General features: G+C 38.4%; 1 protein-coding gene and 1 long non-coding RNA gene across 4 annotated transcripts in view; one reads left to right on the top strand and one right to left on the bottom strand.

Moving 5' to 3' along the window:
- Positions 1 to 27981, top strand: part of MYPN (myopalladin) — a 73571-nt gene that overhangs the window by 32801 nt on the left and 12789 nt on the right. For all 3 annotated transcript variants that reach the window (XM_072971420.1, XM_031682190.2, XM_015246664.3), the window contains 8 exons: positions 701 to 815; positions 1983 to 2054; positions 8198 to 8339; positions 9214 to 9237; positions 11863 to 11979; positions 12563 to 12932; positions 19160 to 19750; positions 20111 to 20249. In XM_072971420.1, the coding sequence (XP_072827521.1) occupies positions 701 to 815; positions 1983 to 2054; positions 8198 to 8339; positions 9214 to 9237; positions 11863 to 11979; positions 12563 to 12932; positions 19160 to 19750; positions 20111 to 20249 (1570 nt within the window). The remainder of the gene's footprint in view (positions 1 to 700; positions 816 to 1982; positions 2055 to 8197; positions 8340 to 9213; positions 9238 to 11862; positions 11980 to 12562; positions 12933 to 19159; positions 19751 to 20110; positions 20250 to 27981) is intronic.
- The window catches only part of LOC116282355 (uncharacterized), a 68001-nt gene that overhangs the window by 29728 nt on the left and 10292 nt on the right, over positions 1 to 27981 (bottom strand). The window contains exon 3 of the long non-coding RNA XR_004191832.2: positions 1613 to 1788. This is a non-coding gene — a long non-coding RNA (uncharacterized lncRNA). The remainder of the gene's footprint in view (positions 1 to 1612; positions 1789 to 27981) is intronic.

Raw genomic sequence — 27981 nt, 5'->3', positions numbered from 1 at the left:
CAGGTTTATGGGTAAGAGGCCCATGTCCCAGACTTCAAGGTCCCTTCAAATCTAGTGCTTTTTCCCTTTCTGACATGCTTGGATACTGATACCTTTAGCAAGAGTGGAAGCCTTTAACCAAAGGGTTGCCATCACCTATGGACTCAGGTTCTCCCTCTTGTCAGGTTCTCTGGCAAGACCCATGGACCACTCTCTTCTCCAAAACAAAACTAAAATAAACTCCCTTCTGCAGCGTTCTCAAGAGTATTTCCTGGTTCTCTTGCCTGTCAAACAATCTCTCTAGTTTAATTTGCATAAACCTGAAGAGCTTGTTGACTCAGGCTATTTCTGCTTTTTGCCATGCCAAAATCCCAGAAGCAAAGATTTATAAAGCCTGGCCCCTACATGAAATAGGGGAGGAGGAAAAATACAGAGGGCAACAACAAAACAAATCTCAAAAAATTTTCTGCACATACTCTGTCACAGCACCTGTCTTGAATCTCAATTAGCTGCAAACATGCAGGGAACTCAAGGACAGAACTGAGGTTTTATTTTCATGTTTACATTGCCTAACAAAGTGTGTAGCAAAGAAACCCTCAGTAAATGTTTGTGCAATATCAGTGAACAAAGATTTCTGTAAGCAGTGCTGAAAGCTTTGCTGAAAGAGTTTTCACAACAATGACAGGTCTGTTTTATAATGTGTATTTTAATCATTTCTCAGAATCCAGAAGCCAAATGAGGTGTCATCCCCTCCCACCACTTCTGCAGCCATTCCTTCAGCAGTACCCCAAGCCAAGCATGTGGTGGCCCATCCCAGTGTGTCAACCATCCAGCAGGTACAAGAGTCAAAGTAAAACACAAGTGCTATGGACAGTGATAGGCAGGCACTGTGACTATGACTATCTTGTATGGCATGAGCGTGTTCTCCTCTGTTGCAGCTTCATAATGCTCCTGGGCAACATGCTTCTACAATCATGATAATCATTTTGTACTTCTGATGTATGATATCAGTGGTTCCCCTGACTTTGGGAACATATTTTCTAACTTAATAGACAAATTTCACAGGAAAAAACACCCTACAAATTAGTCTCTGATATTCCAGCTTCATGAAGGGCATTGATTACATACACAATGAGCTGCCAGCTCTTACACTCGCCCAAGACACTGTATCACGATACTCAGTTTCATGGAACTATAAAAATTTTTTTACTTTCTAAGATAGAGCAACCATGAAATTAATTTTTAGAAAACATCAAAGGCTCTCATCCTTCAAGTTAACGATGATGATGATAGTAATAATGATAATAGTACATGTTTGCTGTAAAAACATTTTAAAAATACAGAAAGTATATTAAGTAAAAACTTTAATCAAGGTTCTACTCCTCTGCCCCAACTCATTGGATGGAGGTACCTCCTGTTAGTTTCTAGCAGATAGTTCTGGACATCTTCTATGCATATTAATATATGTATGTGTGTGTGTGTGTATATATATATATATATATATACTTTAAAAATACAAAAATCATACTAATCTAAACATAGTTGTAATGTGTCATTGATATACTTAAATACAAATATTGATATATATATAAAGATCTACAACCTCTTAAAAAATTTAAAGAGAGTTACTTACCTAATCATTTAGCAATGCAGAGGGGTCACATTTTAGTTCTAATCCAGTAGTTCTCAAACTGCGATCTGTGGAGCCTCAGGGCATCTATGGAACCTCTTCTGGAAGTGAGGGTTCATTACATAGCTCTATGTGTGAGGGGGTGGGGATGGGCAGCACATATTTACAGCCACCATCACCTAGAAAGAAACACAATCAGTTCAGCACAAAATGTGAAGTCTGTCATTTATAGACTTAGAAAATGTCAGTCTTTGGTTAACTAATCTAAATTTCATACCCCAAATTCTGTAAATTTGCTGTATCTATCTATCATCTATCCACCTACCTATTTGATAATCCTAGTGACAGTCTATTGTTGGTTCCTCTCTAACAGAGTCAGAGCCCTACCAACTATCTGCAAGGATTGGATGGAAAACCTATCATTGCAGCTCCTGTGTTTACAAAGGTAATCAAAATGTTACTTCTTTTTGTCATGGCATTAAACACACCACAATACTCAAAGTTGTAGGATCCAAAATTTACTGACTTTATCTCAGGACTTGGATCTTTTATAAGTATAGTTTAGGGTTTCGGGGTTTTTTGGTGGTGGTTACCATGTCACTTCAGGTTCCAGATTTCTAATTACAGTTTGTGTAACAGACAAAGGAAATGTCATCCTCACTCACCACATTGATCTCTACGGCCACCCTACTGCTGTCAAATACAGCAGCCACTCCGAGGGGTCAGGTGATACATTTCTAGGCACTTACAACTCCAAAGATTTCTCCGGATGTCTTTGGTGCCCAAGGAGATGGAATAAAATGCTCCTAGGAGGCTTAACATAAAGCCTCACTTGAGAACAAAGACCTTTCTTTTTCTAATCCATGGTATCAACTATTGTGGTGGCATCAGATACTGAGTTTCATAATCTTTGTATTTGGAACTGGAAATTTTCCTCAGGTACTGTCATTTACGAATAAAAACAAAACAAGGGAGGGCCAGAGAGATTAAGCAATTTACCCAACATCACAGAACTAGTTAGTGGCAGAATCAGGACTAGAAACAAGCTCTCCCAGTCCTGTCTATTGTTCTTTCCCTTACATAATATAGATTGTGTTTACATAATGCCCAAGACAATAAATTCAAAGGGGAAAAACTGAGTCACATTGGATTTGTTTTGGTGTTATAAAGACCACATGGATGGAATCTATGCCTGCATTTACAGTTTATCCTTTGTATGACTACCAAACTTAAGCCCAAAGAGATTTTAGCCTCTCAGAAGTGTGCTTTAGTTTAAAGCAATGGCTCTCAATCAGGGTTAATTTTGTCCACCAAGGGACATTTGTCAATGTCTGGAGACATTTTTGATTGTCACAACTAGGGGCTATGCTGCTGGCATTCAGAGATACTGTTGAACATCCTGCAATACAAAGGATGACAGCCGCTGGCAACAAAGAATTATTCAGCCCAAACTGTCAATCAGTCCTGGGGCTAAAAAATTGTGGTTTAGCACAAAATGGCAATAATGGTATCTTTTCTGATGAGCACAGATCCTAAATGAAAACTAAACCCACAATTTCCACAGAAACATCCATTTTAGGGAAGTTCCACCATTAGCTCAACCAAGATGGTTTTCCAAAATCAAGCAGAGTCTACAGTGAGACATGTTTATCCATAACCGTATCAGGTCAGAGAACATGTTTATGTGAAACACGATGGCCTCTCAATTTTTCAAGTTTGTTGTTTCTTGTAACCTGCTTTTGGAATTTAAGTTTTGCTATTTTCAAAGACTCGAAGTAGGAAAGCAACATGTTTTGACTTGAATAACAGACTTTGATGAAGAGTTATAAGCGGACCTTTATGCGTGTGTGCATGTGTGTGTGTGTGTGTGTAACATAGCTAACAGAGCTACCTCTAATTGTCTCTTAGTTCACTGCTAAGTCACCTAGGCTTAAAACAGAGCTTTAAGTGCCCAGAAATCAGGTACTTTGTCTTACCCATTTGTCACACTCTTTGTCAGACAGTGCTGACTCTTCAAAGGCAACTAAACCACAGAATAATTTATATCCAGTCCCCAACTGAAGTATCCTCCTCTCTTCTCCAGACACCAGAGAGGTATCCTCATATCCCTCTACTCACTTTCAGATCTTCTTGGGTGCTCTGTCTTGCCTGCATCTGTATAGCTTGGCACATACCTTGGTACACTATTTAGCACAATGATAAAGCTGTTAACTTTTCTGTCTCTCCCAAGCACCTTGAAGGCTATCTCCAATATCTATATAGAAGTCCCTAATAGGTCCAAAGCCATTTTTATTATTCCAAAAAAGTCTAATAGAACTTTAACACTTATTCTTCACATTTAATTTTCGTGGACTTGGTTAGCAACAAGTTTAGCTGCTTCTGTGTGGTGACTGATTACTTCCTTCTAATTAGATGCTCTGATGTGCACATACATGTATGCCTTTGATAAACAAAAATGGGGAAATGAATTAGTCATTAGTATATTTTGTTTGTTAGATAAATCTCCAAAAACATTAGATCCATGGTGGGAAAACAGTCCTAAGTACAAAGACCCAAACTATGATGAGGCTTTCTCATCAGAGAAGTGAAGTGTGTTTTTGCCTCCATAAATGGGATCGGAGTTGTTCAGACGCAAGGCACCAGGATAGGCTGTGGCTCAGATTCCAAAGAGACTTATCAGCAACGGTGTGCTTGCGTTAGTTTCCATGAGTGAGGGCAGGATTGAGGTCAAAGTCACTGCCAGTGTCATTAGAAAATTTCTGAGTCAGAGCCACTGATGATGGTAATCACGTGGCATGAGCCATGATAACTGATCATTGGCATATGTTTGTTCAGGTTATTCCTGTCCATTTACCTCTTTAGTGACTTCTGGCATTCCAGTCCCTATGAATCACTTTCCATATTGCCCTACAAAACATTTCTTTGCCAATAATGGCAGAAAGCCGTTTTTTTAAAAAGCAATGATTAGAAAGCAGAGCTGTATTTAACTCCTTGTACCTCCTTTGGTGTTAGGGAAGTACTGGTATTATCTTCCTTTTAAAGGTTAAAATGAAAAGGAGGGTTGGCCAGCAAAACAGTGGTAGAGTTTGAGAGAAGCCTGGGGGTCCATATGCTAGTTCACCACTCTATTCATAGGTGATATCAATGTTTTAAAATATTTTATGGCGATAAACTACCCTCCATCCTCTATACAGTATCAAAAACACTCTCACTCTGTTTAGGAGGGGCGGAGGGAATGGTACTCACACTTCTTGAGTGTGAAGGGAGGTAGATGATCAAATTAGAATCTTACTCCTATCACTGCTCCCACTCCAACAGCAGCTGCTCTGGCGGGCTTTCAAGGCTGCAGCAGGCCTGGCTCCAGCTGCTTCAGCAGTAATTTGAAGAGTGCAAGGGGGCAGGGGAAGTGAGAATTTGAAGAAAGGCACTTCATTATATAATAGCAGAAGCAGGAAACCCTGAAATAATCAAGCTGGTGGTCAGATCCAGATTTCTGAAGATTACATGGACCCCTCTTCCCAATCTGACAATTCCAGAGACTTTTCTGACTCACCTGTTGCACTGGGCACCCTGAACAATCTAGGGGTAAAAAAGGTCTTCAATCAAACAGTTCTTAATCAGAAAAAACTCCTCTGATCCAACTCCAGCTTAAAGCACTATACACATTCACATTCAGCATCTCCCAAGGTGCAAAAATAATAACCGGACTTAAAAAAAAGAATTAAATGACAATATGAACCTTGTTGCTGACATTTTTTAACCAATAAGGGAGATAGGTGCCTTTTCTCAAGGATGTCCCTGCATTATATTTGCGGGTATAGACCTACTAAACAAGAACTGTGTTATTCCAACTCACACAGCACCTGGCATAGTACTTTGTACAAGGCAGGCACATCGTAATATTTATTCTGTGGTGAATAACTTCTGTTTTAGCTAAGAAGGAATTATTAACTTTAATTGCTTTGTGGCCTCAGGGTGTCTTTAGGAGGAATAGAGGGGGAAAAATACCCAATATCAAATGGCCAGGGAAGACATGCTTCTCAAGGCTATGTGTTGTCAAGTCACCCTACAAAGAATATCTTCCTGGGTGATCAGTATGGTGATGACCATGACAAGGAAGATTTGCACTTGGGATACTGTTTACCTCAGGAGGTTGTAGATTTTAGTTTTAGTAATTTTAGTTCAGATCCATAATTCCTAGTTAAGACTAACTTAATCTTTGCTAGCTGGGGAATGTTTCATGTCTTATTCATCTTCAAGAAAGTCTAGATGAGCATGATCAAGTCTGTATATAATGCACCATTAGTAACAGCCTAAGACATACTGCTATGTTGACTATGGCCCCATCTATACCATGTGTATATGGTGTAACTGATTTGGACCTGATGTGGGCCAGTTTCTTCTCATGAGACTTTTGTAGGAAAGCACAGTTTTCAGCAACAACAATCATTGTTCTTCAAACTATAACTTTCAGCAAGCTTTTCTAAGTGGCTTGTACGATGACTCTTGGCAACTCCTTTACTGAGTATTGATGATATGTCACACTGGAATGCCTCCATCTCATGTCACAGACAATTAGCAGGCATATTCTATAACTGTAGTATCTCAGGTATCTTGGCTGGACTCTCAAATAGAACACAGGTCTCAGCCTTCAATGTCAAGTGAATAATTACAACCAACTAATGTTAATCTCAACTGTGGGTAACATATTCTCTCAAGGAGGTCCTTTTGCAAGCAGGAACTTGGTGTAAGACTGAGAATTGGTGCATATATCTGAACTGCAAGCCATGTCAGAATGTATAGATTGACCTCATTCCCCTTATACCCATTTTAAAAATGTACCCATTAAAAAAATAAATATTTCATTTATTCAATCCCTTTGGCCACCACCACTTTTTTTTTTAAGTTTGCTTTGGTTTTCTAATTTGTTGGCCTCAAGAAGGAATAAAACTCCATTATGTATGTATCCCAGGGAGGTGTCTGACTGCCATTAAAGTTTTCAATAGGCCCCCAAACTGCCACTTTAGCAAAGAATTTGCTCAGATGTCAGGGTGGAGGGCATATCCACCAGTTTGCCAGGAACACCCAAGAGTCATTGATAGTCCCTGCTTACTGAGAACATTCCATTCTTGTTACTGAAAGCTATTGTTTTGGGATAGACAAAGAATAAACAGGTTTTTAATCAAACAGTTTCTTATTACTTCAGAAACCACTCTGTGCAAGTCACATTCTGAATTACTTCAGCAAACAAATTTGGGAATGCAAAAAAAAAAAAAGGATAAAACATTAACTTTGAACCATAGCACCCCCTGGCTGTCACAATATCAACTTACACACCCTTCTGAGGTAAAAGTCTACCATAACTAAAGCCATGTGGTTATCCCCACCCCTGTATTCCTCAGACAAATGCCATAAACATGATAGGGCCATGCACAAAATACTGTAAATTGTTAAGACAAGAATTGTAAACAAGCACAAGATACATCTGTAGGAGTGAATGACAAAAGCAAAAAAACTATCGGCTTTCCCCTTCTCTGAAGCAAGAGCCAATATTTCCTAAATGTAGATCCCCAAACTGTAATAACACAAAGCCATGCAGGCTTGTTGCTAACAGTACTTATAAAGGAAGTTAATCATAACCTTTCCATGTTTATAATCTTTGGGCCAAAATAAAAAACAAAAATAAGCCTACACACATGCAAAAAGAGCATCTCATAATCAATTGAACTACCAAGTACACAAATCAATGTGACTGACTTTAAGCTCACAAATCATGATGACTGAAAGAAAAATGTGAGTTCCATTCTCTCATAGAGTCTATTATAGAACATACTGATATCTTATAATGGAAAGTGGTTTTTGTAAACTTTTGTGTGTGTGTGTGGAAGTGTGGAAGAGCATTTAACAATGCCTTCACAAAATTACAACATATTTTACCAGGACTTAAGACTCCACATGTGACTATGATTTTATAGAGATTGTCATTGTTTATCTCTCTCAACAGACCACTGAGGCTATACTGTAAAGAACACATAAGGAAAACAAAACAGCAAAATAAAAGTCAATTCCAGGACTACAGAATAGAGATAAGGCAAAGCCAAGAAAACAGTCAGTTACTTGGGCCACAGAGATGTTCCACCTTATGGAACATTCTTGTATGGAAAAAATATATTACTCTTATGCTGAAAACACCTACTAGAATACTCACTGCAGATTTTTTAAATTGTTATTATTTCTGAAAACCAAATTCCACTTGGGAATCTTCTTAAATGAAGCAGAATTACTTTACCAAAAATTAGTATTTTTGCAACCTCAAAATGTTTTGGGCTAGTATTCAATAAATTTGTCTGGCACTGCAGCAGAGAAGAAAAGGAAGAAGACAGCGAGGAAAAAATTTCATATGGGCTCAGATAATTCTGCCTTCAAAAATAGATTCAATACATCCATAGAATTAAAGCTGCTGGAAATGGAAAAGATTTGGAGAAAATCCAAATATGGAGACAATGGTATCTTTTTCTAAAACTCAGCACTGGAAGTGGATTCCAACAATGTATACTTTTGGTTCTAACAATATTCTTCTCATTACAGATGTTACAGAATTTATCAGCCTCTGAGGGTCAGCTGGTTGTCTTTGAATGCAGAGTAAAAGGAGCTCCATCTCCTAAAGTTGAGTGGTATAGAGAAGGGACCTTGATAGAAGATTCCCCAGATTTTAGAATTTTACAGAAAAGTAAGTTGATGCTTTCAGATTATTTTCCTGATAATTAATTTTTATAAATTTACTTATTACACATTTATTTTTATAACTTTTAACAACTGAAGTTGAAAATTATTTGCTTTTTTGTTAATTTGTTTCTGCCTATCACAAAATAGTAGTACTTGGATTGGTATGAAATATGAACCAATACTTATCAGGTCTAATAGCAGATCAGCAACAATAATATATTCCGAATACCATTCAAGCTGAGAAAAAAAATAGTTCTATCAGTGTAGAAGATTATAACTAAGTTTACCAACTACTTTCTGAGTGCCTGCAATTCCATAAACATTCACTGAGCAGCTGTTTTCAGTCCCGTGAGGGCACTTTCAAGAATGCCAAAGAATTTTAAGATAAAGAACCTGCACCTGAGGAAACGGTCATCTATTCCTGGGACTCAGTATTAGAAAACTTAGAGCAAGAGGTATATTCCACATTATATTAGGATGTGAGAGCCTAAAGCCAAGAAGGATCTCTCAGTCTTCACAAACTTTTTTCCAAGTAGGCTGGATGGGTACAATAAAAATAAGTCATTCCTGAGTTCCAGCTAATTCAGTAACTTTTCCTCACCTAAGGTTTATGTATCTCAAGCGGAATCCTGGTGTGTCCCAAGGTACAGCCACCTCATTTAGTCAACAGCGCTCTTGCTGCCCTTCTGTGACAACTATCCTGTTCCTGTCAAAGTCACTGGTTCTTCAGTCATTTTACTTAACTTTTACAGATTAGCCTTGTCAAATCACTCATGAGTAAGCAAGAAACTATGAAACTCTACGGGAAGCTTCTGATGAAAATATCACCTCTCAGTAAAATAAATGCTCAGAATCTTTTAATTCTTTTTTTCTTTTAGAACCTCGGTCCATGGCAGAGCCAGGTAAAGATCATTTAAATTTAATTTCATTTGTATGTTATCAGTGATTTGAAATATGTAATAAAACATTTCAAAATTACACTGGTGTCAAGAAAAAGAGAAAATTAAGTTTTGAAAGGAAGATCCAAACCAACTCTAGCTATTACTGTAGGAGAAGGAAATGAGGGAAACATGTACAAATCTGAAATATATATTCAATATCTAATATGAGTGCAGGTGGTTCTGGGTTGTAGAGCAATATTTCATAGGAATATTTTCCCTCTTTCCTTGGCCCCTACTCATGACCTCCTTAAACTGGGCAGAGCAATTTCCATGATGCTAGATCAATTCCAATTCCACAGCCTGTGTCTCAAAACTTATGCATCAGATTTTTAAAAATGGCATAATTAATAAAATGTCCATGATGTTATTAGATTTGGTGGGGAGGATACTAAGATGACATGGAAATGATGGTAGGTGAAGCTCTTACCTCTAGAAAATCCAGGTCACTCACAAACCACAGGATAAACACCTGAACTGCCTTTCTGTCATCACCCTGAAAAATCAGGTTGTATTTGTGCCCGTGGGTAAGAATGATGGTTTGGAATTTCACTATTATAATTCTTTCTTTTGAAAACTGAATGGAAAGGCATTCCAGATGTAGACATGGAACATCTATGTTACACAGCCCCACGTCAGGCCCTTGGGGATACAGTAAAGACCAGAGCAGTCTTACTCTAGCACTGCTTGTACTGGAGAAGCGTTTTTCCCATTGAAAATATTTCAGGCTTTTGCTACTTTCAACCAGAGCAGGCTTCTTCACTAGGCAGTCTCATACACAAAATAATTTCAGAAATAATTAAGAAATAATAATTTCAAAAGGGGCCCCGGCCCAAAACAAGCCCGAGCTTTATGATCTGAAATTTTAAATTCAGAGAGTTCTTCCTTCTGCCTCATATGATGTAAATACCCTTTGGAGACAGAATACTTTATCTTATCAGGCAGGTGTAGTGTAGTGTGAATGAACTGATCAGATCATTTTCTGACAGCAGATTGGTGAAAGATGTGCAAATGTTTGGGAAGAGGAACAGAGAGAAGGAAGCTTGGGCCAAGGGCTCAGAAAAAGGATAGAGAGGTACCAAAACCAAACTCTCCATCATTTAGGATTCTTTGGGCAGCAAATAAAGAAAATCTAACCAAAAGTGGCTTAAGCTCTAAGAAAAAATGTCTTTTGTCACATAGCAAGAGATGCTCTAAGAAATGGCAGTCTTGAGTTTGGTTAATTTAGCATCTCAGAGATCACCCCAGGGCCAACCTTCCCCCCGACCCCCACCCAATTCTGCCATCTTCAGAGTATCCTCTTAGGCTGGTTCTACTCATATAACCAAGACAGCTGCCAGAGTTTGGGGTATTACATGCAAATGACAATGTCCAGAGGCAAAAATAGGGATTAACACTCTTTTTTAATTCCCTTTAAAAAGTAAGGAAGACTTTCCCAAAAACCCCCCAGGAAACTTTCCCTAATATCTCATTGACCAGAATTGCACACCACATGCCACCACTGAGCAAAAATAGAGGTAGCATGACCAACCACGATTCACCACCTGAGGCTGGGAGAGGTCAGCTTGCCTTGGAGCTCATGACCACTCCAAGCAGAGTGGACAAAGCCAGGATTCTATTAAGAAGGAGGAAGGTGGATGCAAATTTATTGAGCAGGTACTCAACACTGTCTGCCATGGCCTCCTGTCCAGTTTTCCTAGAAGTTATCCAGCGAATTCAATTCAGTTATCATAAAACACCAGGATGCCAAGTTTCTCCTAAGAAACTATGCTTTTATTAATTTTGTTTTTAATGTCAGGTACACTGAGTGATAGATGGAGGTTTACCCTACTGTCTAATACCTCTCTTCATTAGCTGTTGAGGAGTATCTAACTACAATAATTTTAGGCTAGAATCATATGATTCTATCTGGGAATCACCTTTGTAGTGATTCAAAAGGGCTCATGCTATGTACCGGAGTGATCCATAAGAATTACCATAGTGTTGCAAAAGAAAAAATGCATTTCACTCCTTTTTCACCCAGAATTTTAAGTTGCTCTTGCTCTGCCAATTACAATTAGCAAAGCAAAATATTTATTGTCCAGTTTTAAATTATGGCCTTCATTTAAAATTACCTCACTGCTAAAGTTCCCCATAGAAATCAGTCACCAAAAAAGATTTAAAAAGTTCCCCATGGAAATACTACGAGATCTGAGTTTTAAAACTGTTTTATTAACCCCTTTTTATTTTACACAGACCTCCTTTTGCTTTAAATCCTAACTTATTTTTGTGATTTTTATGCTCACTGTTTCTTGTTTCTATTTTTGTCATCTGTACTGATGACATAAAAAACAAATAATCTGCAAATCTGTAATATATAACATTATCATTAAATCCTCTTGTTGATTGTCTGCATGGAGTTGTTTTACATCCTTTGGCTCATTTAGTCTGCTAATCAGTCAATTCAATCAAATAATTGTTTGGACTAATTATTCTCAAACAGTTAATACCATCAGCTTCTTAGATTGATTTTATAGAATCACCATCTAATACCAGAAAATTCCACTTCCAGAATTAAGTCAGTAACCATTCTGTTTTATTGGAATTTAGAAGAGATTTGTACTTTGGTCATTGCGGAGGTATTTGCAGAAGATTCTGGGTGCTTCACATGTACTGCAAGCAACAAATATGGCACCGTGTCAAGCATTGCACAGCTCGATGTAAGAGGTAAGGGCTCTTTAAATGCCAGAACAGTTTAGACTATGACTTTGAATATGAGTATGGAGAGTTTATATTATCCTTCTTTACTGCTTTTCATATGAAGCTAGCTTGGCTCTCCTAAAATTCTTTTAATTATTGAGGACAGCGTTCTTGAACAGAGTCCAATCTTCAATTTCTTTTTTTAAAAAAATTTTTAATTTACATATAATTGACTTACAATGTTGTGTTAGTTTCTGGTATACAGCACCATGATTCAGTTTTTTATATATTCTTTTTCAATTTTTAATTTCTTACCACATTTATCACCACCACCTTAGTTATCCTGCTGTTTATTGTACTACTTAAGAAAACATCTCCTTGGTCTTATATAAGCTTCTAATATTCTTTCCAAAATGGTCTTGGATTTTTTTTAGGTTTTTCCTGCATCCTTACCATCTTTTAATGTCCCCAGATTGTGTTTTCTGTTTTTGAGAAGCATTTCCCATGAGCACACTCACCTGGGTTGGATACATGCCCCAACTCAGGGTTGCAAACATCTCAGTCTTGTTGAGTAAAGCTAACAGCTAAGGTCCTGGTATTGTCCTTTCAGGAAATGAAGACCTCAGAAATAATGGATCTCTTCACTCAGTCAACTCCACCACCAACCTAGCTATTACTGAGCAACAGCCATCCCCACCGAACCCAGAGCCTCCTTCTATGGAACCCCCTAAACCCAAACTGGAAGGGGTTCTGGTAAACCACAACGAGCCCCGGTCCAGCTCAAGGATTGGGCTCCGTGTGCACTTCAATCTGCCTGAAGATGACAAAGGAAGTGAAGCATCCTCTGAGGGTGGAATGGTGACCACCAACCAGACCAGGCCTGATTCTTTCCTGGAGAGATTCAATGGACAGTCAGCAAAAATCTCTGAGCCTTCCTCACCCATCAAAGAGCCACCTCCAGTTCTGGCCAAACCCAAACTGTAAGTAAAAATTGGAAGGGATAACCAAGAGTGCCTGTGACCTTCTCTGAGTCTGCCCTTCTTAAAAATGATGGAGCTGAAAAGGGAACTATAAAATGAGAAAATACACCTTAAATGCTTTGCAGATCACACATCCTTACAACAGTGTAAGTGCACTACGAATACCATCCTTACTATTCATAATCTACCTCCAAGAAATGTTTACACCTAAACTAGCTCAAAGAGATGTTTGTCTAACATTACAGGGCTCCAGGTAAAGCACTTCTACACTCTTCGTATAAAGCCCTTTTTTGTGTCTAATGAGCTTTACAGTCTGTAATTTCATCTTTCTGTTTCCCAGCTTCAACTTAAGCTTTTGTAGTCATTATGGGAAAGATACTTAGCATTTTTTTAGACAGTTCTTTGCTACGGCTAGATATGCCGCAGTAACCACAGTCGGTTGCATATAAATAGAATGGGATGAAAGAAGAAGGCATAATATTAGCCTCACCTCAGAAGCCTGATGCAGTTTGTCACCCTAATCCTCTACAGAGCCTCCATCAGAGTCATGTCGCCATATTTAATGTTCATCCACAGTAAAGCAAGCACAGAACATGATACTACTATTATGTTCTGTCTAATTCACACATCAAAGTGATAAAAATTACATACATAATTACATAAACATTTAAATATCAACAATAAAATCTATGGTACTGGCATTCCCATCATGTGCTTCTCAGTGCTGACTGTAAGATGTTCACTGGAAGCCGTTCATGTTGTTTAGTATTATATTTTCCTCACTACTACATAAGACAAGATTCTGGGCAGAAAATCAAAATGCTACAAAACATGCAAGTCACATCCAGAAATAGTTCTGTCCCCTTAAAGTTCTGCAAGTCACAGGAAACAGGAATCTACTTAAAGTAAAAATAAAGGAAGAGGTTATTGTAGGGATATAAGGAGGAATGGAAAATGAAATATAGCCAGGCTCTGCACAGAGAAGGAGGGCTAGGGGGTTGGGAGCTAGAACCACATGCATGGTCAGTCTCGCCTCTGTCCACTGCTCATGCTCCATCTTGAGCACCTCCTTGCTTCCTCTTTGCATGTCCACTCCACTCTTCTTTCTTTGAAGACTCATCAATTCATATCTGGCCCATCATGGCATGTCCTGTCACGATATGTGTCAGGTTCCACTGCTAACTAAATCAGTTCCCAACACCAATTAACCCAGCCTCGTCAGGTACGGGGGATTTATGTTTGGTGGGAAAAGAGTCAAATGGGTCAAATCAGAAATGTGTGTGAAGGCAGTTCTCAGAGAAGGGAGTCGTGAAAACAGGTAACCTCAAATAATCAATTGCCTCCTCTGTAGGGCCTCCTCTTACCCAAGGGCTGTTTAGGGGCTAATAGGTATGTCAGTTAGGAATAGGATTAACTTCATGTTGCAGAAAGCACTAACGTGGATTAAACACGTGAGGGTTTATTTTTCTCTCAAACAGTGGGCAGTCTGGGGCCATGATGATGGCTCCAAAGTCATCAAATACCCAGTCTATCTTCTGCTCTGCCATCTTTAGCACTGGCTTCTGCTCCAGGTCCCCTCATGGTCCAATACAGCTGATGGTGCCTAGTTATCACATTTGTATTTCAAGCAGCAGAAAGGGCAAAGGGGTAGAAGCCCTGATATTTTTCTCCTTTACAGGAGCCTTCTTAGGACATACCCAAAATCTTCTATTTCATTGGCCAGGACTTAGTCACATGCTATACTAACTACAAAGAAGGCTGGGAAATGTAGTCTTCAGCTGCATATGTTGCCTCCATGAATAAAATCGAGTTCCCTTACAAAGGGAAGAATTAAGTAGTCAGCCAGCAGTATCTACCAATGAACATAAAAAATTCTTTCTACTAAATTATGTAGTGACACCCTCTAAAAATCCAGTCCTCAGCACTATATGAGTCTTTTTTTTTAACATTTTTTGCCTTTCTTAAATTTTTACTTAATTAGGTGAATATAGGTTTGTGTTAGCAGAGGTATGAATATGCATGTATATGCTCCCCTCACCACACATACACATCCTCTGTGAATCCACATGCCTACAACCTTTTCTTACTGGTTTTAACCTTAGTCGTTTCACCTTTTAGGTTTTGCATTAAAATATACTGACTTTCTCAATAGTCTTGTCAAGGATACAGTTTTCTGCTTGTTCCTTTACTTTGCCACTCATACGAAAAATAGATAAAATTCTTACAGATTTAAAAACTGCAACAGAAAGGGAAGCTGTCATTTTTAAACACTGTGCCATCAAAAAAATAATTGAGACTTCGTAATTTTCAACTTGAGTATTAAGCTACCCAGAGAAGTGATTCTTCATCCTGGCTACACTCTAGAATAAAATGTGGAGATTTTACTGAAAAATATTTATGCCTTCCATCCCAACTGAACCAGAATCTCTCCACAGATTATTTTAATGTGCAGCCAGGTTGGAAACCACTGGTGTAAAGTTGGAGAACCTGAGTTACAAGCCTTTATCACTCCACCCAGCCCCATACACACACTCCTCCACAGCCAAGGTGAAAAACAGAATTAACATTTAAAAATGAGGAAAGTATCAGACAAAAATCAGAATGTACCGGGAAAGCCTATGCTTTGGGGACAAGTGTTTAGAGCAGTGCTTCTCAGTCCTGGATGCACAAAAGAATCACCTAGAGCCTTACTATTCAAAGCACTGGCATCACCTGGGAGGTTGATGGATCTGCTCTACTCCAGACGTACTAAATCAGAATCTCAGTGGGCTGGGCGGGGGACAGAAATCTATGTTTTAACAAGCCCTCCAGAGGGTTCTGCGGCTCACTAAAGTTTAAGAATGACCTACATTTAAAAAGATAATAATAACTATGCCTGGATCCTTTCTCAGGCCAATTGGCTCTCTGCCAGCAGTACCTAAATGGGTGAGGTTTTTTGTCTCAAGCTCGCTGGGTGATCTAATGTGTAGCCAGCATGGTAATCACTGCAAAAAACACAACTGAAAGCTGATTGTAGAAACATATTTACCCAGAATTAGTTACTTTAATTCATGATGTGCTGGCAAATGTTTTAAACTACAGGCACAGGTGGGGAAGCCCTGATTTGTAGCATTTGCCAATTTCCTCCCACCATGGCTGACTTCAAACTACTCAAAAAAAAAAAAAAAAAAAAGCCATTGAACTGGGAATTGGGATGAGGTGTGCATAATCTGCTCTCTAGAGCCATCGAGAGCTGGCTCCAGCACACATTGCCCCAAACTGTAGTTGCCAAAACTGCTTTCAACAGTACTTGATACAGAATCCCAAATTGTCCTGCTGTGTTTGTCATTAAGCTTTAACATTTTACCTTGACCATTTAACATCACTATGAAATTCTTTTGTATTCCAGAAACCACAACAAGAAGCATCCTTAAAATTCTGAAACTCTAATTTTCATTCTTTCAAATCTCAAAATTGATATTTGTAGTTCAGAAACTGAAAAATGTAACAGCCACCATTTATTGATCACGTGTATGATTTAGGTGATTTATCTATCAATTCTCACAATGTTAAGAGATATTACTTATTCCTATTTTACTGATGAAGAAATTGGGGTCATAAAAATCTAAAAACCACCCAAAACCACAAATAATACTATTGGCAGGATTAAGACCTAAGTCTGTCTGTCTGCAAAGCCCATATTCTTGAGCTTCGTGCTTAAGCTAAGTTGTGGCAAAAGAGAAGATATTTTCAGGTAACCTGATAGAGCTGATAATCTATAGAAAGAAAGCTTGGGTGTAAACCTGATTTCAGAAATCCTCACAGCAACAAGAAACGAGCAGCTAAGTTTATAGCATTTTACAACAGGCTGTTATTTTGAATTAGAGATGTTACTCAGGGTTTTATATGCTTTGTAATTAATCTTTCCTTCCTTTATTCTTTCACTGCACTTTGTACCTTCATTATTAAATAGTAAGTTCCACATGTTATCTGTAAATAACCACCGGTTATTTGTATTACATGTGTGTATAGTAAGATAGTTGAGCCCTGAATAGCTCATACTAACCCAGACATGTTTGTATCTCCTATACTACTTGGCAAGGTAAACACACAGAAGACTCAATAAAAGTTCACTGAATACTGGAATTGACACCTTATCCTGATGTAATGAATAAGAAAGCTGAAACAGCTGTTTTAAATCCCTTCTTAAACAAGATTGACTTTAATAAAAAAAAATTGTCTAACTGTCAAACAACAAGACATTATTCTCAAACGAATTCTTCCAGAATCTTAGGTAATCAAAACAAGTTGATGCTACACCTCACAAATCACTATGTTTAAGGTTTGTAACCCTCTACAATCCAATATACAGTATTGAATGATAAGGGCTAAGATGTCTTACTTGAAGTTAAAAGCCAGTTCTTAGTTTGCATTCAATGGGAACTAAAGGAAAACAGGACTCAATCAATACCAAGTGAGCTCCTAGCCCCTTTTTTTCATCCTTATCTTTTTAAGAGTACTTAGCTTTCTTATATTACTTTCTTTACTTCCATAACCACAATAAAATACTTTTGCAATATTATCAGATTAAAATCTACTCAAACTACAATACAAACATGTCCTAAAAACCACATAGCATTGTTTTTATGCTACAGCTATCACAGAATGTGATCTACTAAATATGAGATCCATTAAAAACTTAAAGGTTTTGTATTTTCATGCCATTGAGAAAGTTAACACCTGCAGGAACAATGTTAATTAGACATGTTTTTCTAAGGGTAATCTAACAAAGGTATTTCCGCTTCTCTTGATTGCTGACTCTTTCAACTACGATGAAATGAAAGGGTTTAATTAATTTTTAATTATATTACTTTATTCTCTCAGTTTAAATACTCACTTCTAAAAAGAAGAAAGTTACTGTGTCAAGTAGCTAATACCTCTAAATTCTCAGTTTAACTCAAGAGTTTTCAAAGCTGAACAAACGACTGCACATTATGTAGGATTTGACAGCAGTAATGAAAGTGGATATGGGCCTCTATTTTGTGAAGTTACTTTTCCATATTTTGTGTATCATAAATGTTAATGGAAGGAAGGAAAAAGGTCTTAAACTACAAGAATTAAGAAAAATCAAGGTTTGAAGAAGCTTCTGGCTCAACTTTATTGCTGCTGGTGTTGACTTTCCTGATGACTGTGAAAACATAAAACTTTTCATTTTTAATAGATCTCATGTTCAGCAGATCACCTTCTATTTTTTCAAAGAACATGAAACCACGGTGGCCTTGAAGCACTGTGGTCTCACTTGTGGATCTTCCTAGGGTTATTTATCCAAAAACAGATTCTCCTAAATAGCCAAGTTCGACAGCCCCGACAACTTTATGTACACATAACTTTTAGACATTTTCATTTTCTATTTTCTTTCTTGAAAAATAATTACCTGTTTTGTTAAGAAAAGTAAATAGACTGTGGGACTTAAGGCAAATCATATAATGCTTCTGTGACTCAGGTTTCTTGAAACAGAGAAAATGCTCCCAGTTTGATCTTTTTTAGGCACAAGAAAAGTCGAAGGCTATGTTTACAATCAGAGTTTCCATACAATCTATCATTCAAACCATGACATTTTTGAGAGTGAAAGACTATTAATAACTATGCCAGGAAAACAGGCAAAAGGCAGGACTGTCTAGAATGAATCAGGACACATGATCACCTTATCTATAAAGCTTTGTTGTCAGAAGAGAATGAGAAACACCAAGACATATCCAGCTGTTTTGTTAAGGTTTGCTCTAAAATGAGGCAGAGTGAAGAACATAGCACATTCTTGGAGAACTCAGCCCCCTTCAGTAACTCACATCAGTATGTAGCTCAGTGCCTTCTGTCCCAAAGTATATACTATCTGCTCATCTCGGAACTCTGAGCACTTCCAACAAGAGGACCATAGTTTCTATTTCTTTTTTCTAACTTATAAACATTCTAAAATGGGGCTGCTACATTGCACAACTCCTGGGTCACAACACCTAGAACATGCCTCTTGGCGTTGTGCACCATGGTGGCCTTTCCCTTCTTCCTGGCAATCAAACATATTTAGAAAGGACAGACAACTCCCAAGGGACTGGCCGGCTGATTTCTGGAAACTCTGGTTTTGTGTTTCTAATCAGCATTTAGTTATAAACAGACTGTCTCTACATTTTCTGAAGGGTGAGGTGATGGTGATGAATTTCTCTTCTCTCTTCCTACTCTTGTTCCGTGCACAGTGACTCCAGCCAGCTACAACAGCTTCACCACCAAGTCTTACTGGAACAGCAGCAGCTGCAAAACCCATCTCCTTCATCTCCTAAGGAGTTTCCTTTCAACATGAGTGTTTTGAACTCAACTGCTGCCCCAGCAGTGGCAATGTCTAGCAAGCAAGTGAAGGCCCCTTCATCACAGACATTCAGCTTGGCCCGGCCAAAGCATTTCTTCCCCTCCACGAGTACCACTGCAGCAACTGTGTCCCCTTCCAGCTCGCCAGTGTTCACCCTGAGCAACACTCCTCAAGCCATGCAGAGGACAATGAGCAAAGAAAGTCTCTTAATTTCTCATCCCTCTGCACAAACCAAATCTCTAGGAGGGGTTTCCATTCAAAATGAACCACCCCCTCCAGGTCCCATAGAGCCAGCACAACTGCCACTCACATTTTCCATCTCCAGCGGAAACCAGTTTCAGCCCCGCTGTGTGTCTCCAACTCCTGTCTCTCCCACCGGCCGGATTCAGAACCCAGTGGCTTTCCTCAGCTCCGTTCTGCCTTCTCTCCCTGCCATCCCACCCACCAATGCCATGGGGCTGCCGAGAAGTGCACCATCTGTGTAAGTGTCACTGAGGTCTTCTTGATGTAAAAGATGCCATTTATGAAGGGACATAGGCATAGAATAGCTTGGTCGGGGACAGGACTCTCATTTAGTGCATTCCTAGAAAATCCTCTCTGTAATACAAAATAAATACTGAACACCTTAGGATAAAAGGGCATGATTCAATAGTTTAATTATTGAAAATACCTCTACAAACAGATTCTCTGTGCAGTGCTCCATCTTTGCACAGAAGATGCCATCCATAAATGCCTGATGATGCCTGGTGTCTGGTTGCCATTACACCCACTTTGATATCTAGGCCTCTGTACACTGGCCCGTGCTTTTCATGAGTAAGACAAGTGTGAATTTATTTTACAGGCCATCCCAGGGACTAATGAAGAAAAATACAAAGTCTTCCCAACCAGTAAATGATGATTACATTCGTGAAACTAAGAATGCAGTGATTCTAGACTTGGGGAAAAAGATGAATTTCAGCGATGTCAGATCAAACCAACAGGTAAGGTTGTTGGGTTCAGAGGTTTACTGGAATTTCATTGTAAGGAATATAATTTTGCTTAATTCCGTCCTCGGATGCCCAGGCCATCTGACCTCAGTGAAGCTGAAACTGCAGCCTTAGAAGGCAGAGTACAGACTGACCGTGGGTCATGTAGGAAACTCGTCCACATGGATCTACAGTTCCTGATTAGCCCAGCAGTTAATTCAGCTTACTTGTTTACATGTGCTTACCTAGAATAGAGTATGTGAAAGGAGAGAGACTAAATAGTCTGTTTTCCATTCCAGCAATCCTCAGCTCAGTACTGGCAAACACCATCACATCTTTGAGCTATTTCAATACCTGAGACTTGAGGTGATCTAGACTTCAAGGAACTCTGGGTTTCCAAGCTGGCCTTTATCTGACTTCTTCAATCTAGTGTGCCTGGGGGTTTGCTCACCTCTCAATCCTTACATTAGGTTGAAGCATGTGAAACAGCCATTAGGCAATACCCTGTGATTCAACCAGTACAATGCCTTGCTTTCTAGTTAAGTGTTTACACTGAAGGAGAAAAAGGAAAGCCATAAGCATCACATAAAAGAATGACAGACTGAGTATTTGAGTCATTTATTTTTGCTTTTCATAAGGTGGTTATTTTTTAAATGCAGATTTATATTTTAATAATCTAACTCTTGATTTATTTCCCAAGGTGGAACTGATAAAATATATTTTGAAATATAACATGAAATTTTAGTGAAAACTATATGCCAGGTATTGTGGATTTTGTGACATAAGTGATCTCTGGAAGCAAGGGTCCAGACTTCCCTGATCATTTGCTGTTTTCCTTCATGTTTCTGTCTCTTACTTCCAGTGGAGTCATTGATATACAGTATTGATATACAGATATATGTTGGACAATTTTTACTGAGTGGATTCTTTTGAATATGATGTTTAAAACCTTTTTAAAACTAATTTTAAGTTACTGACTTGAAGCAGGATATTTAAGCTTGCCATAATCAAGTATACTTTTCAGATATTATTTCATCAAATTACATATATTTCTGGGAGGCAAATACCCAGGCAACTACTCTTCTAGCAAAACTCAGGTACAGTTGGCAAACTGTCAGTGGTGGAAGCAGATCTAGAGCCCAGGTCTCCAGGACACTTCCACATTTTCCCTGAAACTCTGCAGCCTTTTTCAGTTTTACGACAGTTACCTCCAAGCCCCATAAATATTGCTCTGACTAGCACAGATTTATTTTCCTATAATACTGTCATCACAGTTGTGGTTGTTAATCCTTCTAAGAGTCATTGAAATCAGAGCTGTATTCAGCCTATGTCCGTAACAACTCAGCCAGGGAGCAATTAGAACCCTGTAAAAATGATATCAGGTCAGTACATAAGCTGTTTGATTTTACTTTTATGCTTACCCTGTAAATAGATTCATGCTAATCCACTGATCAGCTCAGGGGAAAGTAGGGCTTTTCTCTTAATTACTGGAAGTGTAAGTACATATAAACATGAGCTTCCATGAGTGGAGTGCCATAAACCCAGTAGAAGTCTTTATTAAACCTCCATCATGAATTAACTTCAGGGCTAAGAGTAGGAACTTGGAGTCTCAAAAAGCATCTCAGTCCTCTCCATCTGAGTATCTCTGACACATGGCAGTGTTCTTTTGACAATTATCATTCTGGGAGTTACTATGGTATGTTAAAGACAGAATTGATCTTAGACAGCATTCTGTGCCATGGATAATCAAAGCCAAGCTACATAAATGCAATTCAGGAAACTAAGGAGCAGGCTGGGATGGAATGCTTGCATTAGGTTGGCAGATGTTGACTCTGAGGAAGTTTTGAGAAAGAAATGATGACCACATTATAATACTGTTTTGTCCACTGCTGCCTTGGGAAATGACCGTGAAGAAGTCATGAAGAACTGTCTAGATGTATTGTGGCCTGTGAGTGAAGTTAAGAAGAAAATTTGCTTAGAAAAATGGGAAAACTTTATTGACAGCTGGCTATATGTGCATTCTGGGGACACAGGAATCAAAGTAATCTGTTTCCTCACTCCCATATTAGCCTACGTATATGAAGGGGAAGCAAATGATTACTTCTGAAGAGTACGCATTTGTTTTGTTTTATTTTGCTTTGTCAACTTTTAGGTCCAGAAAGCTGGACTCTCTTGTCCCCAATTTAGTCCCAAGCAAATGAGTAGGAACCATCCTAGAACATCTGTGTGGTTTAGCATTACCATACTATGCTGAGCGTGAAAGTAAATCAAAGATCCTTGAACAATGAATATTACTGACTATAAACAATTCCCTCCCCAGAACTCAAACTTCTAAATTAATATTTTACTGGGTAGACTGCCCTAGGAGAACATTGCTAAGATTATGTTAGAGAATGTTTTGCCTTAAATGACTATTTTAGAAATGTATTTTCTTTAATATATATTTCTACCATTTTGTATTTCTGTTATATTTCAGTGTTTAAGCTCTAATTCATTTTATATAACATTTCTAATTAGCAACTAACATTTGCTTATTGACTCAGAACTTTGTGTCATTCTTTCAGATGTTCGTATTTATTTTAAATGTTTAGCTTTCCAAACAGACAATGATTTCTAGACTTTAGGTTGCATCATTTCTTATCTTGAGGGGTATCATTCACCACCAGTGGATCTTCATTGAACATCAATTGGTTTAGGTTATCAAGGTGAATCTGAGAGGTCAAAGAAGTCTAGGATCAAACAAAATGTAATAGAGCCTTTATAACCAATGATTCTAATTCACGTATGACTTAGCATGACATTTTGCACCCAGTAAATAGCTGGTAACTGTTAATGTCTAAATAAACACACACATATCTTTAAAGAAAAGAATTATATTTTCAAGTGGTATATTCTTCTGAAATAATTTTTTTTAGCTTTTTGTTTTCTTTCACGGAGCAACTGAAATTCTATGCAATTCATTTACAAGTAAGGTCTTTAACTTAAGCCTGAAAAGGATGGGTCATATGTCACTGATTTGCTTGCCATACTGGCCAGATTTACACAGAAAAATATTCTCTACTTTGAGCACAGACACCACCTACAAGTCACTGACAAAGAAATTCCTGCTTTTACTCACATGGGGACAAGGCAAGGGAAAATGGAGAACACAGCACAAATCCAGTCCTGGAAATTCAAAGTGCACAGACACCAACAGTGGACCAGTAGTACAACCTTTGTGCAGAACAGTGCAGACAGCACCTTTAAATTTAACTGAAACATACTGCTTGTGTTTTGCAAATTTCCTTACAAAATCTGAATCCCATCGATCATAACTTGGAATGATAATCTTGATTTATGTGTAATAGGGGTAGTTATCCTTGGGATAACTCAACTCTTAGTTGCAAAACACTACAAACAACAACAACACATTAATTCCTGCTTTGGGGATGGTGTGCATCTTGGTTAACATCTCAGATGTAAAGATTCAGTGCTTTAGAAACAGGCCACATGCTCCTGCCACACAGTTTTCATGGGTTTCCTTGTTCCTGAGGTTCAGCTTCGCAAACATTTTCTGAAATCTTTCACGGAAACTCCTTGATCTACAGTATTCTTATTTTGTCGCTCATCTGCAATTTATACATCATATAACTGGTACATTATACAATTGTGTCTAAAAAGTAATCTTTTCTCCCTTTATCCCTTTAAATTTATCCAATGGGCCTTATTCTTCTCATGTGCCTGGCAGTCTCAAATGTGAGGTAATCTCAAAACATTTTGACCACTTTTGGTTCGTATAAGGGTCTACATTTACTTTGTTGCAAAATAAAATCTTGATCCATTAATACAAAACTTATAGCCCTTGTAGTAACCAACACTCCAGTCCTTATTCAGAAATAAGACCCCCACACACAAACACCCCCATTCACATCCTGTACCCACACCTCAGGGATGGCTGCAAATGGGAAACCTAAAGTCAGGAAGGAAGTATGGCCCGGCTTCTCTCTTTTTCACTTCCTCCTCCCCTACTTCACTAACCGCTGCTCCTTACTCCCTCCTTTCCCAGCCAGAGGGACATAAACTGCCCCCCCACCACTGGCTTTGTCTCATATGTGGCCCATGTGTGCATGACAGGAACCATCACAGGTCCTCTTCCGACCTGACACATGCAGGAATGCAGGCTACTCAAGCAGCCTTCAGTGTGTCCACCAACAAAACCCACCCTGCTCCTCACTCTAGATTTCTTAGGTGGGAATCAAATACTAACCCACTGGAGGAACACAGTAGGCTCTACAAATGGGTCTATTTAATCTCCCTGAATAGACTGGAGATGAAAGGCAGGTTCTCTGGGGCTAGAGGAGGAGGTAGGAGACTCACAGACATTAATGGCTCTCTCCAAAGTCACCTAACTAGATCTTCTCCTCTAAAACATCTAATCTGTTCTTAAGCATGTGCTTTGAAATTTCTGGAGGACACTTTGTCTCCCAACTCACTTGTCTTCTGATATCTAGCTCATCTTGGTAGAAACTTCCAGTTAAGATCTGGTTACAACTGTATCCTCAGTATGTAGTTACAAACAGTATATTTTAAATAACTCATTGAGTATCCTGTTTTCATCACCTCCCAATCTGTAGTACAGGTAAAACAATATATAACCAATAAGTGTACATTTGTAGCAAAATGAAATATACATATTTTCATCATATTGCTTCCACAGTTCCTTTGGTGAAGTCAATTCAAACATTTATAAATTCCCTAAAATCAGCCCCCAACTTGGTAAAATCAAGTTCCTAAAATTAGTTGTTTAGAATACATGGAGACAACGTGTTATTTATATCCTTGGGTAAGCACTTAAAAGCCTTACATAGCACTCATTTGTTCCTGAAGTATAACTATAAGCCTAACTTACCACCATGTATAGTACCTTTTCTGAAAAATTAGTTCATACTTCCAATATACAATTTCAGAATTTCATCTCCCCCCTGTAAGAACTCTGCCAATGTAATTAGCCAGGAATTTGCCAGCCCTTGCTGGTCATGCAGTAGGAGAAGCTGAAGAAAAGGTGCCTTAGCTTGGAACAAGGACTCCACTAAAACAGTGGCTAGAAGAGGCATGGAATGGATTGGAATTTGGGGACTTAAATGAAAGAAGATGAGAAGTCATAGAAAGCTAAGACTTCTTACCACCCTCACAAAAAGCCTGGAGTGTCCTGAACTCTAGGATCTGTGTGTGAGGTTTGCAAACTATGTGAATTGTTCTTTCTAACTGTAACTTTAAAAATAATAAAGCTATTTAGCACCTACCTCACATAGTAAAGGAATGAAATGACTCATTGGTTTTACTCCTAAGTGTCCAAAAGATAAACAAATTTGTTAAAAGGAAAAATAATATCCATTTAGGAGCATGAATGCAATTCAATAAAGAAGAAAAATATATTCCTTATGTGATTTTTAACTGTCAAGACTAAGAAACAGTTCAAATTTGTGCAACTATTTAACATATTTATGGAAAATACAGTCATTGTATAGCATTAGGCTGGATCACCTGAAATTGCTGATATTCCACAATTTTAACCCTCAAAAATGGCAATTTCATATAGTTCAACCTAATAGGTAGATAGTTGGAAGCTTTAAGTATTAACTTTTTAAAAACTCCTATAATGTAGAAAATAGTCTTAATATTTTCAAAACTAAATTAGGTTTCCAATTAGTGGAAGTGAACAATCTTTTACTTCAATTAGTTTGAATTATCTGATTAAAAACTAATAAGCTTCACTGGGGAGTAATCATATTTTCTACCCCAAAAGAGATGTCGGTTTATTTTGTTTGCCCAATCTGAGATGAGGCTGAGAGGGGAGATTTTAAATCGGTTCCAAGAAATTGAAACCAAAAAACATCTGGTTTCTGTGTTTCCTAAATTCCAGTTCTACACAAATTTAAGTGATAATATGTATAAGACAATAACTAGAGGATATGAGTAATATGATCTAGTAGCTTGTTAACATTTAAGTCCTGAACTCAATTATTATGCCTATGACTGGGGGCAGAAGCAAATCAGCCACGTGCTTCCAAATTCCATTTCAGGTGCATGTTAGTACTATCTCCATGGAGCCTACCTAAATTATAAAATTATGGTTAACTAGAGTCACAAGTTTAACTAATGGTCTCACCTTCACCCCAAAGCACATAGCTCCAGATTCCTCAAAGATGTAGCAGTGTTGGAACAAGTGATTACCCCCAAGTCATTCATGTATTCTTTCATCCTTCAAATACTTATTGAGCACCTCCCATGAGACAGGTGCTCACTATTCCATGCACTGCAGATATAGTTGGAAGCAAGACAAACAAGATCTCTGCTCTTTTGATGCTAGCATTCTAAGGCTTAGAGATATTCAAGTATTCAATCAAAAAACAAGCAAACAAGAAAAGTACTAGATAGCAACCAGTGCTCTGTAGAGAATTAGATTGGGGAGCTACTCTAGATGAAGTGGCCTGGGAAGACTGCCGTGGGGAGGTGACAGTTAAGCTTAAGAGAATATGGCAGGAGGGGGAGTCAGAGGAATCCAGGGTAAGTTCTAGATTTAGGTTAACTTAGTGTATTCAAAGTATGGTCTGAGACCTGCAAATTGTCATCTCTCCACATTGAGATAAGTACGTACAGAAATTGAAAGTAACTATTAAGACATTTCTATAGCATCTGACAGTGAAATTTTATGTCTATTGAATTTAGTAATTCTGCATGCCTTTTCTACTCATTTTTCTATCAATTCATTTTTATTTTATTTTACAAGAGTACAGGTTGGAAAACCTATTTTTAAAACCTGGTTTTCACCTTAGGTAGTGTGAGAAATACTGGCTTAAGCACTTAACCAAGTGGATGAATAGTGGTGCCATATCCTGAGATGAGGAAGAGCAGGGTAGGAGCAACTCCTCTGGGGGACAGAAATCAAGTGCATGTTCCTTGGACCATGCTAAGTTTGAGATGCCTATTAGATACCCAAGCCATGATGTAGAGTGAGTTGTTTGTTATATGACTCTCGTGATGTAGAGCAGATCACTGGGTATATGAGTTGCGGGGAGAAATCAGGCTTAGAGACATGGATTTGGAGTCATCAGCATACAGAAAGTATCTGAAACTGTGAGATCAGATGATATCACCTAGAGCAGAGGAGCTAGCAAAGGAGACTGATAAGGATCAACTAGAGGAAGAGATCGAGAACCAGTATGGTGCCATGGAAACTAACAGAAGATAATGTTTCAAAAGGAGAAAGTAGCCACCTGTATCTAATGCTGCCTGAGAGGTCAGGTAAGGTAAGAACAGACAAGTGACAACTGGATTTGGCAAATCAGGAGACCCTGATTGTAGCAATCTCAGTGGAACAGTGAGAACACAAGCCTAACCAGAGTACACTAACAAGAGAATAGGCAACAAGGAAATGAGGCCATAACAATAGAAAGTTATTTCAAACAGTTTTGTTATGAGGGCAGCAGAGATACAGTGAGGTCAGACATGGAGTCAAGGGAGATTTATTTAAGACAAGTTTTCCTCAAGTATGCAGATGGGAATGTCCAGTAGAGACAGGAAGTTGGTGATACAAGCATGTATCAGAATGCAGTTCAAAATAACTCTGCCAAAATATCACGTAGGCAGTTCTACATTATTAGTAGCTACGGAAATTACATTCCATTTTCATTCCATTCCCTACAAGATTGTCCCGGGGCTCTGCGCGGAAGGTGAGGAATCAGGATTCACTAGGACAGTTTGGGAT

The sequence above is a fragment of the Vicugna pacos genome, chromosome 11 (assembly GCF_048564905.1).
Source record: "Vicugna pacos chromosome 11, VicPac4, whole genome shotgun sequence".
Classification (NCBI taxonomy): Eukaryota; Metazoa; Chordata; class Mammalia; order Artiodactyla; family Camelidae; genus Vicugna; species Vicugna pacos.
Note: the sequence above shows the minus strand (reverse complement) of the source record. Positions and strands in the feature narration are given on the sequence as shown.